This window comes from Narcine bancroftii, chromosome 12 (assembly GCF_036971445.1).
Source record: "Narcine bancroftii isolate sNarBan1 chromosome 12, sNarBan1.hap1, whole genome shotgun sequence".
Taxonomy (NCBI): domain Eukaryota; kingdom Metazoa; phylum Chordata; class Chondrichthyes; order Torpediniformes; family Narcinidae; genus Narcine; species Narcine bancroftii.
This window is the reverse complement of record NC_091480.1, coordinates 64,101,692-64,117,006: the sequence shown is the minus strand read 5'-3', so window position 1 is coordinate 64,117,006 and position 15,315 is coordinate 64,101,692. Positions and strand designations below refer to the sequence as shown.

Sequence of the window (15,315 nt, the reverse complement as noted above, 5' to 3'; positions counted from 1 at the left end):
GGTATTGAGACATACAGTGAAAAGGCACATTTGTGGGGTTAGGTCAGAGATTAGCCAGAATCTCAAACAGTTTTGAGGACCTAAATGCTCCTGTTCTTGTGTTCTTCGAATGTTTAAGCTGCTGGGGGTAGAAGCTGAGCAAGATTTGAGTGATTGTACACACGACACTAATCTTGGACAGTAACCACAGAGCAACTCAATAAAACAAATGAAGCTAAGCTAATGTGGAAAGTCAATGAGACCAAGTCTGGAGCCATCCTTTTGCGGCTGTACAACATAGAACATAGCAGCCCAGTACAGGCCCTTCAGCCCTTGATGTTGTGCCGACTAATATATTCCTACCAAAAAAAACCCTCCTTACCTTGTAACTCTCTATTTTTCTTTTATCCATGTGTCTGCCTCTCTTAAATGCCCCTCATATTTCAGCCTCCAACACCATCCCTGGCAAGGCATTCCAGGCACCCACAACTCTTGAGTATATATATATATATAAAAAAACAACTTACCCCTGTTGTCTCCCCTAAACTTCCCTCCCTTCACTTTGTACAGATGTCCTCTGGTGTTTGGTGATCCTGCACTGGGAAACAGGCGCTGACTGTCCACCTTATTGATACCTTTCAGAATCTTGTAGACCTCTATTAAGTCTCCTCTCATCCTTCTACGCTCCAGAGAGAAAAGTCCCAGCTCTGCTGACCTTGCCTCATTGACTAATTTTTCCAATCCAGGCAACATCCTGGTGAATCTCCTCTGCATCCTCTCCATAGCTTCTACATCCTTCCTATAATGAGGTGACCAGAACTGAGCATAATACTCTAAGTGAGGTCTCGCCAGAGATTTGTAGAGTTGCAACATGACCTCTCAACTCTTGAACTCAATCCCCCGACTGTTCTGGCTAGGCTTCACCTTGAGTACCACAGTTACTGAAGATATTTTCTGTTGCTAGAACTGAATTATGAGTGAAGATTATAAATCCTGCACTCTTCAACCTTTAAGAAAAACAAGAAACTCCACAAAAGTTTATAAATTCAGTGGATCAAAAGAAGTTAATTGTACACAGTATCTAAATTTAAATGACGTCCGTAGGATGGATAAAAATTGGTAAAAAAAATAAATTTCGGACTGTCGGGAAAGATACTGGCAGAGTGAAAATAGCTGGATAAGTTTCACTCAAGGTAATGAAGATAAAATCTCTGGAGTCATTCCACAGGTCAGTCAGTCCTTTGAAAGCTGCCTTTATCTCTCTGATCCTAGGAACGGTCGATCATTTTGAAGATATTCTTGCAGAAATGGAAGTTCCCTGCTGAATTTTAAAACTCGTTAGATTCCTTGTCTCATTCTATTATAAATTACTTTTTTAAAAAATCCCTTTTGTTAGGCAGCTTGTGTTAGTGACAAACTATTTCCTCAGAACTTTGATATGTTCATATAGCAGGTTGTGCACATCATTTGAATGTTGCAATAGTACAATGTCAAGTGTGCCAGAATGAAGCTATGTCATTCCAGCAAACATCAATGAATAAGATATTTAAATTAGCCCATTCAATTTGTTTCTTTGATGACAATGATTGGCTTTGCTACCTTGAGGCACATTTTCTATGATATTGGGATATGACATGGTGTTTTAACTCCCTGAACTGCAGCAATTCCAGTTTGGTTTTATTGATTCTATCTGACTGACTCCAGATCTTAAATGGCCTTGGTGCAGTTAATTATCAAATAAGCACTTTCTTTTATTTTCATCCCACTCTTCTGAAATGATCAAGGACGAAATTACAGCCCAGCCCTATTTTATCATCCACACCTGTACACTTTCCAACATTGGTCCAGAGTACGAAGTTTGTCACCAGCATAAGCCTGGAAACACATTATTAATGTAACCTTTGACCATGGGATAAAATTGTTCAGGGCAGATCATCTCAAATGTTCAGAGAAAAACAGGAGGGAAATGAATTTAAAGCATAAAATTAAGCCTTTTGCCGGTTGTTTGCACTGTGCCAGTGGTTATTGCTCCAGGCAGTCCTTCACATCTGAAAGAAATATTGTATTTTTAAGAATCTGGACCTGTTAACATTTTTTGTTGAATTGCAGTGCGTGTCTCCAACAATGAGGTCTACACCCACTTTATGAAGTCACACAGATGCTATGATCTTGTTCCCACCAGCTCCAAACTTGTGGTATTTGACACTTCTCTGCAGGTAATGTAAGGGTGTGGAATAAACACTTTACATGTCCAACTATTGCTGCTGCCATCACACTTAAGAGATATTTAGGTTTCTATAATACCTTTCCCATTCTTTGAAATATTCAAAGAAACTTGCATTACAATTAAATAGAGCCAGTCCTCGAGTTACGAACGTCCGACTTTCGGACAACTCATACTTACGAATGGACTACGCGCAGCTTCAGCAGTTCACCGGCTCGAGGAAGGAGAGTGCCATCTGTCATTTTAAGTCTGATCATATTGCCGCTGATGATCAAAATCAGTGTAATATGCCTTTTAGCCTGTACTTTAGTGCAAGACGAGGTTCAAAGCCTTTTCAATTATTTAAAAGCTGCATGTGCAGCAAGTTCCGACTTACCTACAAATTCAACTTAAAGATGGACCAAGGAACAGATCTCGTTTGTAACCCGGGGACTGTCTCTATTTTGAAGTGGACACACCTTTTAGCTGAGAAACTTCGAAGCATTAATGTAGAAATTGTGCATGCTGATGGAAGTTTGGCATGTGGTAACAATAATTTCATGGTGAAATTGCACAACTGACCGGGCATTTCCACATATTTTTCACCTCAGCACATCAGGTGTGTGCGTAATGAAACCACAATTTGCGCAATGTTCATTTTCTGTTTTACCAACTATAAATTGGAGCTCAAAGCTGTAACCTAAACGTATTGAGGTGGTTCCAGTTCTTCACTCTTACCATTGAGAAGGACAAATCTGACATTGTGAGAGCTGATGGCAGAGTGCTCAAAGTCCACAGAGTTTGTTGCTGGGATTCTCACTTCACAAGTGCTTCACTGGTGACGTTGCTGTCACTGGAGGAGTCATTGTGGCAACGACTGACCGCTGGGAATCTCAGCAGGAGAGAAAAACTTGTCCATCGGAGAAGAGCCTGTGCCTTGCGTGTCTTCAGAGACACCACATCCGACCTGGGCCTCGCTGAATAACGTATTTGCAGGCTCTGATATTCCAAGTTTGCCATGACTGAGTCTCCCTATGCTCCAGTGGTTATTACCAACATAGGACAGGCAGGGAACCCAGGAGGCACTTAATTGCTCACATGCTGCTTTATAGATCCTCCTGCACTGAGTCAAAGACTTTAATTAATGAATCCCTGATCCATTATTGGAGGGGGCTGATATGCTGTTCTCAGTGTTCTGCAGATCACCCTGGTTTTATTTTCGGGAGGACCTGAAATTTATTCTTGCATTCCCCTATTGTTTAGGCTGCGGGAGACAACTGCACCCATCTTCCATCATCCACCTCTTTTCATGATTCAAGATTCCTTTATTGTCATGTAATAGTACAGAACATGTAATATTACACGAAATTACCTTCTGCCTGAAGGCAAAGAGTTGCCATTAGTGTCACCCAGTGCCACGTACAGTATGTGAGAAAGAGAAGCAAAAGAGAGTTCCCTCAGAGACACTGAGTGTTCGTGGATTCGCCTCCAGCCCTCCTGCAACCACACGGACTCCTGTTCGATCCATCAGCCACCCGAGCTCCAGATCCAACACCACCCACACGATCAGGCAGCCCTCAGAGCCCGAAGCCCTTCGGGAACCTTTCTTGCCCTAAGCACCCTCTTGAATCCTGGCTCAGATACCGAGTTCCCATGAGCCAGTCTCCAGCAGCCCACACCCCATGCAGGTCCCCTGACTGCAAGTCGCCCGCAGCCTGTGTGGGTCCCTCAGCTGCTGAGCCCCTCGCTGGTCCGCTGCCTTGTAGAGTCATCTCCTCTGCTTCTCCTTTTTAACAGCAGGTGTTCTTCCTGTTTCTGGTGCCCTGCACCAGTTCGCTGCTCTCCCAGAGCCTCATGGCCACTGCCAAGCGCAGGCACAGCCATCTTAGGCACAGACCTTCGCGGTTGCAGGATTTTAGTTTAAAAACACCATCAGCTCCTTTAACAGGCCATTTAGCGACATTAAGGTTTAATGCCGTCTGCATTAGGACCAGGCAGTTGAACTCTTCAGAGCAGCGCTATATGTTCATTCTCCCAGGGTTCCAGCAGTGCCACCAGTTTTTATTGGCACACAGGACCTCCATCCTAGTCTGTACTCTGCTGACTAACCCTTTGAATGTGGGGGCTGTCTCATGTCTCATTCCCTCCTGCAGCCTCTGTCCTGAGTTGGTGGTGTGGAGCTGCCTTTGAAAGCTGATGCCTTCTCTGACTGCTGTTCAGGAAAGTGTCTGTATCTGCGCTAAATTAAGTGTGGTGATGTTGGGATTGGCACAGATCCCTTTTTGACTTGTTTCTGGTTGCAAACTACCCCAGCGCCGCCTTGGACAATTTAATGATTTTACGCAGGAGACCTGAACAAAATTTGGTGCTGCAGTCAAGCAATGGTGTAGCCCACCAAAAATAGCTGAAACCCACTTTCCTGGCTGTTTTGTACTACAGTGCTCCCTTGAATGTGATTAAAAGCAGAGCATTTAGCAAGGTAGCAAAATCCCCTTTGAATTGTATCAATCAATTTTGAGCTCCCACGTTTTTTTTTTAACATTATCTACATGTGCTTCACTGGAGTGTCAGCCTAAATTAATTGTGTCAAAACTTTTCTTGCAGCATAAGTGCACAGTGATGTTTCTGGACTGCATTTGAACACTAATTCAGAAAATTTACTTTATATTTTCAAGCTGCTGATAGCAATCAAACTATGTCAGATTCCCAGAGAGATTAGGGAGTGGTTCTCAACCTTTAGCACCTGGCTTCCGGCCTAAAATGTCACGGCCACTAGTGGTAATGACTGAGCAATATTTTCAAACCCAAGGCAGCTCTGTAAGAAGCACATCTCTATCTAATTTTAAGTTTTTGATGTAACTTTTTTTTAATGGGTCATATGGAATCATGGCCATGGCCCACTGGTTGAAAACCACTGGCTTGAGGGCTGTGTGTGACTTTCAGGTTGCAGATAGCATGTTCTGTGCCCACTACCGATCGAGACCAAGAAGGTGGACACAGAAGATTGGACATATTACTTCAAAGATGTAATGTTCCTACAAATATCCTTCAGAATTACCCAGTATATTAGAGGAATTATCAACTGCCCCACGGGTAAATATGTCGGAGGATCATTTGTCTGGGTGACACCATAGTCACGTCAGTCTGGTCAGGCCAATGTTGGGGAGTGTTTACATTTACTGTCCACTCAGCTGGTTCAGGAAGATCTGAAGGGAATAAAATCACAGTGGGCAGCACAGGTGGTGTAGCAGTTAGCGCAACGCTTTTACAGCACCAGCGATCGGGACCAGAGTTCCAATCCCCATGTCTGTGCGGGTTTTCCCCAGGGGATCCAGTTTCCTCCCACCCTTCAAAGCGTACAGGGGTTGTAGGTTAATTGGGCAGCATGGATTTGTGAGCTGAAATGCATGTCTAAATTTAAATTTAAGAAAAGTAGAGTATTTTAAGATGAGGTTTATTGAAGGCAATTTCCACGCTTCCATCTCCTAATTTCCCCCTAAAAACAAGTTTCATCCATTTCAATTTTGTGTTTGGATTACACACAGCAAGTAAAATTGGAGTTCAGAGAGTTGAAAAGTCTAATTGGTGTATTGGTCTTTCATAGTTTCAACTATTTATTGTTGGTTTTCGACAAGGTGAAAATTACCTGGTTATCCCTCTAGGCCTTCATTTCTATTCTCAAGACCAGGAAAAAGGTGCTGACTGTCCTCTCAATCTAAGACCCTCATGATCTTGTACACCTTAATTAATACTTCTGATACATTGTCTTCCCAGCCACTACTGGTAGTTGCATCTTATTTGATGGCATCGATGAAGAACGTTTGGCTAGAAGCTCTATTCTGCTAACTTGTTTTACTAAATAGCAGTATTTAAGAAGCCATGGATGTTATGCCTGTGAGTTGTTTGGGTTCGACCAATGGATAGCACCGAAATGGAATTTTCTGTCTTTGTGAACCAAGTCAGTAAATGTCACTGTGTTTTCGACTGTGGCTTTGAAGTTGATCTTTTCTTGCTGATTATTTACCTAAATGTACTTCAGGCTAGGGTCACTTTCAACAACTAGATGCAGGAGCCCGACTTCTCCAGTTTCTGTGAGCACCCCCTCCTCCCACCTATCTTTCCCTGTATCCTTTCCTCTAGTTCTGTTTCCGTAGAGCCCCCAAACAATTCCCACTCCCTTCCCCCTTTACTCTCTCCCGTGTCCCATCCATATCCAATTAACACCTTTTGTCTGTTGGCCTGTTCTCCTCCCCCTGCCCTTTCTTTCCTTTTCCCCAGCCTTTTAATTCAGATACTTGTCTGCTTTTAACTCAGACGTTAAAGAAGGGCTCAGACCTGAAACATTGGTTATTTATCTTTACCTCCTGTGGACACTGCAAGACCAGCTAGGTTCCTCCGGCATTTCTGTGTTTTTAACTACAATCACAGTGTCTGCAGACTTTTGTGTTTCACTCATGGCTTTCCTTCTCCCACTTCCTGGAATATTGGGCTCTATTGGTTAATGCATTGTCACCACTGCTGAATTTAGCTAAACTCCATTCAGGCAAGATATTGAATTGGAGATTCACGTGACTCAGAAACACCAAGGAGATATCTATGCAGCAATATTACACTGAGGACATAAAAAACAGGAGCAGGAGTCGGCCATCTGCCCCATCGATTCTGCTCCGCCATTCAATGAGACCACGGCTGATCTGGTGATAGGGTCATCTCCACCGACTTGCCTTTTTCCCCTAAACCCTTAATTTCCCGATGATGTAAAAATCTATCCAACCTGGTCTTAAAAATATTTACTGAGGTCACCTCCTCTGCTTCAATGGGCAGCGAATTCCATAGATTGCACCCCCCCGCCTCCTAGGGAAAAGCAGTTCCTCCTCATCTCCATGCTAAATCTACTCCCCTGAATCTTGAGGCTATGTCCCCTAGTTCTGGTCTCCCCCACCAATGGGAACAACTTACCTACCTCTATCTTATCTATGCCTTTCATAATTTTATGTTTCTATAAGATCCCCTCTCATTCAATTACTTATAACTTAAGGAAAAAATATAACATTTTTCTAAAAATTTTGTGGCAACAACATTTAAATTTTATATGACCACAGTTATAGTGTGGATCTGTGTATCTCACCGCCCTGCCTCCCCCGTCCATCCTTCTAAGGGAGGGGTGGAGGGTCCATTCCAACCCAATCAAGTAAAGTCAAGAAAAATGTAACAGCCTAGGTTCCAGCTGTCGGGCCATGGCAAATCCCTGATGTGTTCCCTACCTTTGCTGTAGGTGTCTTGAATTGACATATGTAATTGTGGTCTGTTTAGTGGTGGGGGTGGGGGAATGGCTCTGACTGAACAGCCAATTTTGAATATAATGGATAACTGTAATTTGTGATTGATTACTGGAAAATGTTTGAGTTCAAAAATTTATAAATAAAATATTCAAAAAAAAAATCTCCTCTCATTCTTTTAAATTCCAGTCCCAGACGCCTCAATCTCTCCTCATAGGCTAACCACCTCATCTCTGAAATCAACCTCCTCTGCACCGCCTCCAAAGCCAGTCCATCCTTCCTCAAGTAAGGAGACCAGAACTGCATGCAGTTCTCCAGATGTGGCTTCACCATGACCGTGTCCAGTTGCAGCATAACCTCCCTGTTCCTGAATTCAATCCCTCTAGCAATGAAGGCCAAGGTTCCATTTGCCTTTTTGATCGCCTGCTGCACCTGCAATTAATTTTTTGTGATCCATGCATAAACACTCCCAAGACCCAAGCATGCAATCACTTGCATTGTAAGCAAGTGTAATATTGCTGTGATTATAATATTGATGCATATTTTGATTTAACTGTTGGAATATGTACATCAGGATTGTATTATTGAGATAAAAGTAAAAACAATGCTGGTGAAACTCAGCAGGTCAAACAGTGTACTTTATACAGCAAAGATAAAGATGCTTAACCAATGTTTCAGGCTTGAGCCTTTCATCAAGGTATTATTGTGAGCATATTTGCAGTGGTCACTTTTCTGATTTGTGCAGGAGCTTCCTATTCGTAATGTTTAAAGGAGAAAAATGTGGCCCAAGTTCATGTGTGGGCTCAACAAAGAATGTTGATGGACATGTCTGTTATGGAAGGCATTTCCAGTTGTACTATCCTTGTTCACATCTGGCGTTCAAAAAGGGAAACTTAAGAAAGTACAGTCAAACCCCTGGTTTTCCGGTTGCCTGAAACTGCGTGTTGCCGGAATGGAGAACTAACAGTGAGATGTTCCAATTTTTAACTTGTGTTTTATTTCCCCACAGTTTTTTTTTTGCCGGTTGCTTGAATTCCGGATAACGGGGATTTTACTGTACCTTGTAATTTTGTCAACAAGGCCGCGGATTAAGTTTTATAAGCTGCTTTACGAGTAAAGGGCTCTTCAACTTTTGTATTCCATGCTTGCGTTGAATCTTCGTTCTCTCCTCGTCCAGGTAAAGAAGGCTTTCTTTGCTCTGGTATCCAATGGAGTCCGTGCTGCCCCGCTTTGGGATAGCAAAACACAGAGCTTTGTGGGTGAGTTTCATTGAAGTGGTCATGTGCCTTTTTAAAGTGATTCTGAAGAGTTGCTGTGGAATTGTTTTTTTAAAAAAAAAAGAGCTAATTTTACAAAGAGAACAAATTGTTACAAATAACGGATGATGTGGTAAATGTGATGCTGGTTTGCACTTGATGGGCCTTGCAGTAGCTTTTAACCCTGGCCTGTGACTCCTGGAGAGGCCCAATGGTCGGTCACCACCTCATCGCCCCCATCCAAGCTCACACAACTCCTGATGTTAGCTGCAAGAAGAACTATTACTCAATGGTTATGATGTAACTCCCTCTCTACAGCAAACATGTGGAAGCCATTATCAGAAAGATGGCAACCAAAGGTGATAATGTTTGTAACGGTTAGCGCAATGCTATTACAGCACCGGTGATCGGGACTGGGGTTCAAATCCCACGCTGACTGTAAGGAGTTTGTACATTCTTCCTGGGGGCTCAAGTTTCCTCCCACCGTTCAAAACGTACCGAGGGTTGTAGGTCAACGGGCTCATGGGCTGAAAGGGCCTGTTACCGTGCTGTATGTCTAAAGTTTGTAACTCTCCTCTGGTAATCACCTGAGTTGGGGACCCTTCATACACAACCATTCTACTTGAAAGGTCAGAAGGCAATGACAAACTAACAATGGTTTCACTAATCAGGGAGTATGTTGTTGAATAGATGATAAATACATTGGGGAGGGTAATGCTAACCTTTCATTTTACTTCCCATAAAATTTGGCAAGTAGGTGATCTGCATTCCAACCACACAGGGAACAATTTCATTGGTCTGCAAAATCTTAAAATTGCAACTGAACCATGACAGCTCATTCTACTGGAGAGAGGGCGCGAGAGAGAGAGAGAGAGAGAGAGAGAGAGAGAGAGAGAGAGAGAGAGAGAGAGAGAGAGAGGGTGGAAAGAAGAGGTGGGGGTGGGAGAGAGAGAGGTCTGCCCAATGACAGCCCACCATGGAGTGATAAACACTCTCACAAGTTTAGGATACATTAGGTTTGCTTTTGATGCAAGATGACCATTGCTCTGTACCTATTTTTATGGTTCTGACTGCTGAGCAGAGAAAGGCATGTATGAAGTGTAGATTTGATGATTGGTCAAGGTAGGCAAACCTTTTAAATTTTAAACCTTTTAAATCGATAAATTGATTGAAAAAAAGGTGGTGTAAATACCTGATGTTTGGTCACTTGTGTTCATTCACGATCTGCTCCAAATCAGCACATGTACATGCAAATGAAGTCATGCAAATGAAGCTTACTAATTTTAAATAATATGCAGTCAACAGATTTAGTTTGCATTCCATTTTAACTGGTCGTTTATTCTGTTGCAGGCATGCTCACAATCACAGATTTCATTAATATTTTACACAGATACTACAAATCACCACTGGTACGTAAGAACATTTGAGTTTTTGCGTGCAGGCGTGCGGGCGGTCTACTGAAGCTTAAGTGCTGTTGTGTTGATGATTCTGAGCACGTCTTTGCATTAAGTACGTTTTGTGCTGATTTTCCGTTACAAAGCACCTTCACCTATTCATATCAGTCAAAGTATGTTTTCAGCTGCAAATTGTTTTTGGTCCAATATATGTTGGAGCCCCTGGTTGTACTCGATTCATTCAACATGATCATGGCTGTTCTTCCCTCGGCTTCATCTCTTCTGCGCTAGTTTCCCATAGCCCAGAATCCCTCGACCTTTCAAAAATGTACCAATTTCCTCTTCAATACCCCAGTGACCCAGCTGCTCCAACCCTTTGGTGCAGAAAATTGCAGAGATGCACTACCTTCCCTAAGAAGTTTTAAACGGCAATACCCTTTATCTTGTGACGGTGCTTTAGATTCTCCACTGGTAGAAACATTTTGGTACTTGCCCTAAATCACACGCTACGTCTGTCCATGTGATTTCTACCAAGTTTCGACCTTCACAGATTAGGAATAAAAAGCCTGACCCATTTCCTGCCCTTTGACTGGTTTTGCCCTCTCCTCAGCTGCACCCATTTCACTAAGGAGTGAAGCCACAGGCTAATTATAGCTGCTCTGCTCACCACCTCATCATCAGATCGGCTAAGATGGGCATTGTGCTTTAATTTCCTAGTCCCTTCCCCAAGCCCATGGTTCAGGTTGCCCAGAGGTGGAAAGAGAGATGACATTTGATTTGTGAGGATTGTTCTAATCCCTTTTCTCTTCACAGGTTCAGATCTATGAGCTGGAGGAGCACAAAATAGAAACGTGGAGAGGTAATCTCAGAGCATGGGGAGGGGTGAGGGGAGTGAGAATTTAGAAGTATGGAGGGTTGGAAGAAGCAAGTTTTGAAATGGATGTTGTGTGCTGAGGGAGAAAGTCAAATCCTTCCATCATGATGCTGTATGGATGATGTTTAAATTGCTACATTCTGTTGTTTGGCCTTGTTATTATAATTTAACAATAATCTTGATCAATTACTTTACCAAATAGACTTTGGCCATAAGTAATATGCATAAACCTCTTTCTGGTAAGTTTTTAAAAGAACCTTTAGTTGAGTTGATTCTCACCTTGAACAAGGACTCAGGCCTGAAACATCGGCCATCTATCTTTGTATCCTATAGACACTGAAAAGACCGGCTGAGTTCCTCCATTATTTTGGTGTGTTTACTCTTTCTCACCTTTCAAGAATCGGTCCTTTATAATCTGCAGATCCTTAATACAGGTCTGTCGTTAATCAAGGATATATTTGAAGAATAAAAATCCTGAAACCTTTTTGATCCGTTTTTAATATAGACAGACGTAAAACTGAGAGGTACACTGTTTTACAAATTATTGGAATTATTTTAAAGGGATCAAGAAGCAAAATTTTAATCCACTTGGAAAAGGCATTATCAGAATTGTTGGAATTCCCTTCCTCTCCCCTCTATTGCCATTAACCTGGTAACAGGCTTACTATTTTCTTGGACTCTTTGAATTCAGTTTGATGACTTGACGAAAAAAGCATCTATCTGAAATGTTAATAAAAGCAGAAAATGCACAGCTGGTCAGTCAGCATTTGTAGAAGGAGAAAAAAAATAAAGGTTTTGATTGAAAGGCCATTCAGAAGAGGAGTATTTTACAAACAAATGGTTGTGTGGGAAGGGAAAAGTTTGGTGGGTTCAAAGAGCATCTGGACACAGGCTGAACACAGGAAGGGAGTTGCAACAGGGATAACACACACTAGTACTCTCAATCACAACACAGTATAATCAGTCAAATCAGACTTAACGCTACTGATACCAGTTACTGCTTACACTCATACAAGCATAGTATAACTCAGTCACATCAAACTTAACACTATCAATACTAACAACTGTGTGCAGACTTATAACAATCAAGGATTACAATACACTACCCGCCATTCCTTGTCTAACATGGGCACAGCTCCACTGCAATCTGCAACACGAATTACAACAGCCCCAATCCCTGTGTAGTGCACACCTTACCAATGACTCCTCCAGCCTTGTCCAAAGTTTGCAACTTGGAGTGGAGAAGGGTTCATCTCAGGACTAAAGAGCAAAAGAGAAAGAGCACTTTATAGCATATAAAGTCCACCACATGTCAGCTGGAGGGGCCGGCCCAGGTAATCCAAAGTGATCAAAGGGGCCAGTAGTCAGGTGAGCACTACTAGGTGGGCGCAGTCCAATCCTGATTGGCAGTCAATGCGACGAGGTTCCAGATGGAGAGGTCACATGACCCCCCACAATCCACACCCCCATCAGGTTCCAGGTGGAGAGGTCACGTGACCTGCCACAATCCACACTACACAAATAGCTTCTCTCCCATTTTTCAATGATCTGGAACATTAACATGATTACTTGTTGCACCAATATGGTGCCTTACCTATGGACAACCACCAGCATTTTGTGTTTGTACTTTGGGTTTCTTGCAATTTTTTTGCTTCTGATTTGTTTTGCACTCATAGCTGGCGTGATAGTGAACTGATTTAATGTGTGTTTTAATTTTTGTATATTTATCTAGATATATTCAAGGAAGGATTTTGTCTGAATAAATAGTTCAGTTGAAGATTTTATAGAAGCTCCCCTAAGTATTGGTCTTAATTCGTGTCATTTATTCAGTATTGCCATGTTGATTCTTCTGCTATGTTTTGTTTATTCAGAGGTTTACCTGCAAGACTCTTTTAAACCATTGGTGAGCATCTCCCCAAATGCCAGGTAACAAAATATTCTAATCGTACACAGCAACATGTCTTAGTTTTTCTCAGAGCTAATTATGCCCATTTATGTATTCTAGGGGATCTTGTATTGTACCAAATTGTAAAATTTCTGTACTTTTTGAAATTAAAGTTGCAGTTAACACTGGACAACAATTTTTTTCAAAAGGTTTGCTTCCTGAAAAAGAAATTGGGGATTATGATAGACAACTTCACGTGGAACACGAAGATCATTTCAGATTTGCTGTAGGAAGTTAGAGAAACATTAAATGAACTTTGATTGAATTTAGCCTGTTTAATCACATCATGACGCTGACACATTGCATTAGTTCAACTGACCTAAAAATGTTTTGCCGCTAAAATATTTCCATTTGTACTCAGCATCTGATACCTCTCTTGTCAGTGTCCAACAATAGTTGGCCAGCATTGATGGGTTCGTGTAACACTGATATCACTTTTCCATGGTTGCAGTGTCCTGGTGAAACTTTTCACTGTGTTCGTCACTGGCGGCACCAAGATCAGCCAGGAAGAAGTCAAGTGCGAATGTAGAAAATGAATTTTCAGCGACATGTTGCACCTCATGGTTTTGTATACTTGAAGTGGACTTAAAATATGACAGGAAATCACAAAAATTGGTTTTATATAAAAAGATATGTGATAGGAAAATTTTAAGGTGATTTCCATGATCAGCTGCCCAAAATCTATAAAATATACCCAAACGAGTTCAGGAAGCAAAATCTTTGTTGCCCAGTGTTATTTGAATGCACTTTGACAATATTTACATGAATGTTGTGGAAAATGCTTTGAAGAATGAAGAGCTACGTAAATTTTATGATTCTTTATTAATGGAATTTGGGACTAATGTTCAGAATTGAAAAAAGGCAAATTTTCCCATCCAAAAGGGATCAGTCCCCTTTGAATCCAAATGTAGGTGTGAGTTGGAGGGAACAGGTTAGAAAGTAAGGGGGAGCTTGAGCCAAAGGGAAGGCTGACGCAGGTGGCCAACAAAGGGAGCAACCTATTTTCAGTGGTTATCTCCATGGGTGATGGAACTGCATGGCCACAGGAGATGAATGGTAGGGCAGGAGTTTGTGTGGAACAAGGAACAATAGTGGGATGTGCTGAATGCGGAGCACTTATGACTGGCAAAATAATCTGGAACACGTTGGGGTGGAGGAGACTAGTTGGCCACAGATATTGATGAGAAGTGGTGGGGATTATAGTCATACCTTGATGAAGGGCTCAAGCCTGAAACGTTGGTGATGTATCTTTACCTCTGCTACATAAAGGACACTGTTTGACCTGCTGAGCTTCTCCAGCCTCGTGTTTTTACTTCAACTGCGGGGTCTGCAGACTTTCGTGTTTTACTCCTCAGAAGAATGAGGGAGTCATTTTGATATTTAAGCAAATCCTATTTCAAAAAGAAAGTGCTCTTAGCATTCTGTTTGACACAAAACGTTGATAGTGAATTCCACAAAATTTAGAAATTAAACATGTTATTCTAAGACCTTTGCAATTTGGGGTTTTCCCAGATTGTAGTCAGTTCCAGAGGAGTGGGTGAAGGGAAGAAAAACTCTTCAAGTGGAAAAAAAAATTAATCTCCTCTTTGTAGTTTTTAGATTGATTTATTGGGATCTTGGTTTATCTGGAATATTTGGTGAAACGCGAAAATCTGCAGATGCTCTGATTGTAGTAAAATCACACCGAAATGCTGGAGGAACTCAGCCGGTCTCGCAGCATCCATGGGAGATGAAGCTATATTTCCGACGTTTTGGATCTGAGCCCTTCTTCAAGGAACAAGCAAAGCATTCCTTGAAGAAGGGCTCAGGCCTGAAACACCGGCAATATATCTTTGTCTCCTATGGACGCTGTGAGACCGGGTGAGTTCCTCTACCATTTTGTTGTGCTTTTATCGAGAATGTCACTTTTTTTCTTTACTGGTCATGGATTTATTTAATTATTTATTTGTAGTTAACAAACAATGGATTGGTTGAACAGCTTGGTAGTTTTAGCAGTTATTGGGAGAATAATTCACTTTCCAGTAACCTTTAGATTGCAGACAATTCTGTGCCGTCCGTGTGCAGGTTTCCTTGTTACTGAAGTGCCCCATTTATACTACAGGGCAGATTTGGTGTTGCTGATAACCTGACACTTGTTCTATGTAGATCATCACCTAATGAAATTGTGCTCAAAGGTGCTCTTCTGCACAAACCTTTTGGAAAGGGATAGATGATGTGGAGCATGCTTGTTTTGAACAGGACCAGACCCATCCTTTGCAACAACGAGAACAGATAGAACATCAGCAATGCAAGCACCCTTAGTGTTTACACATCCAGGGTCGACTCAGAAAGGGTAGCCAGCAGGTTGAAGGTCAGGTTGAGAGCATTCTTCCCTCCTGTTTCTTC

General features: G+C 42.0%; 1 protein-coding gene across 3 annotated transcripts in view; it reads left to right on the top strand.

Annotated features, from left to right (window-relative positions):
• Nucleotides 1–15,315, top strand: part of LOC138747368 (5'-AMP-activated protein kinase subunit gamma-1) — a 66,882-nt gene that overhangs the window by 25,727 nt on the left and 25,840 nt on the right. For 2 of the 3 annotated variants that reach the window (XM_069906506.1, XM_069906507.1), the window contains exons 3-7: nt 2,089–2,195; nt 8,639–8,720; nt 10,068–10,126; nt 10,925–10,970; nt 12,857–12,911. In XM_069906506.1, coding sequence (XP_069762607.1) covers nt 2,089–2,195; nt 8,639–8,720; nt 10,068–10,126; nt 10,925–10,970; nt 12,857–12,911 — 349 coding nt within the window. The remainder of the gene's footprint in view (nt 1–2,088; nt 2,196–8,638; nt 8,721–10,067; nt 10,127–10,924; nt 10,971–12,856; nt 12,912–15,315) is intronic. The other variant, XM_069906508.1, reaches the window with a different exon arrangement.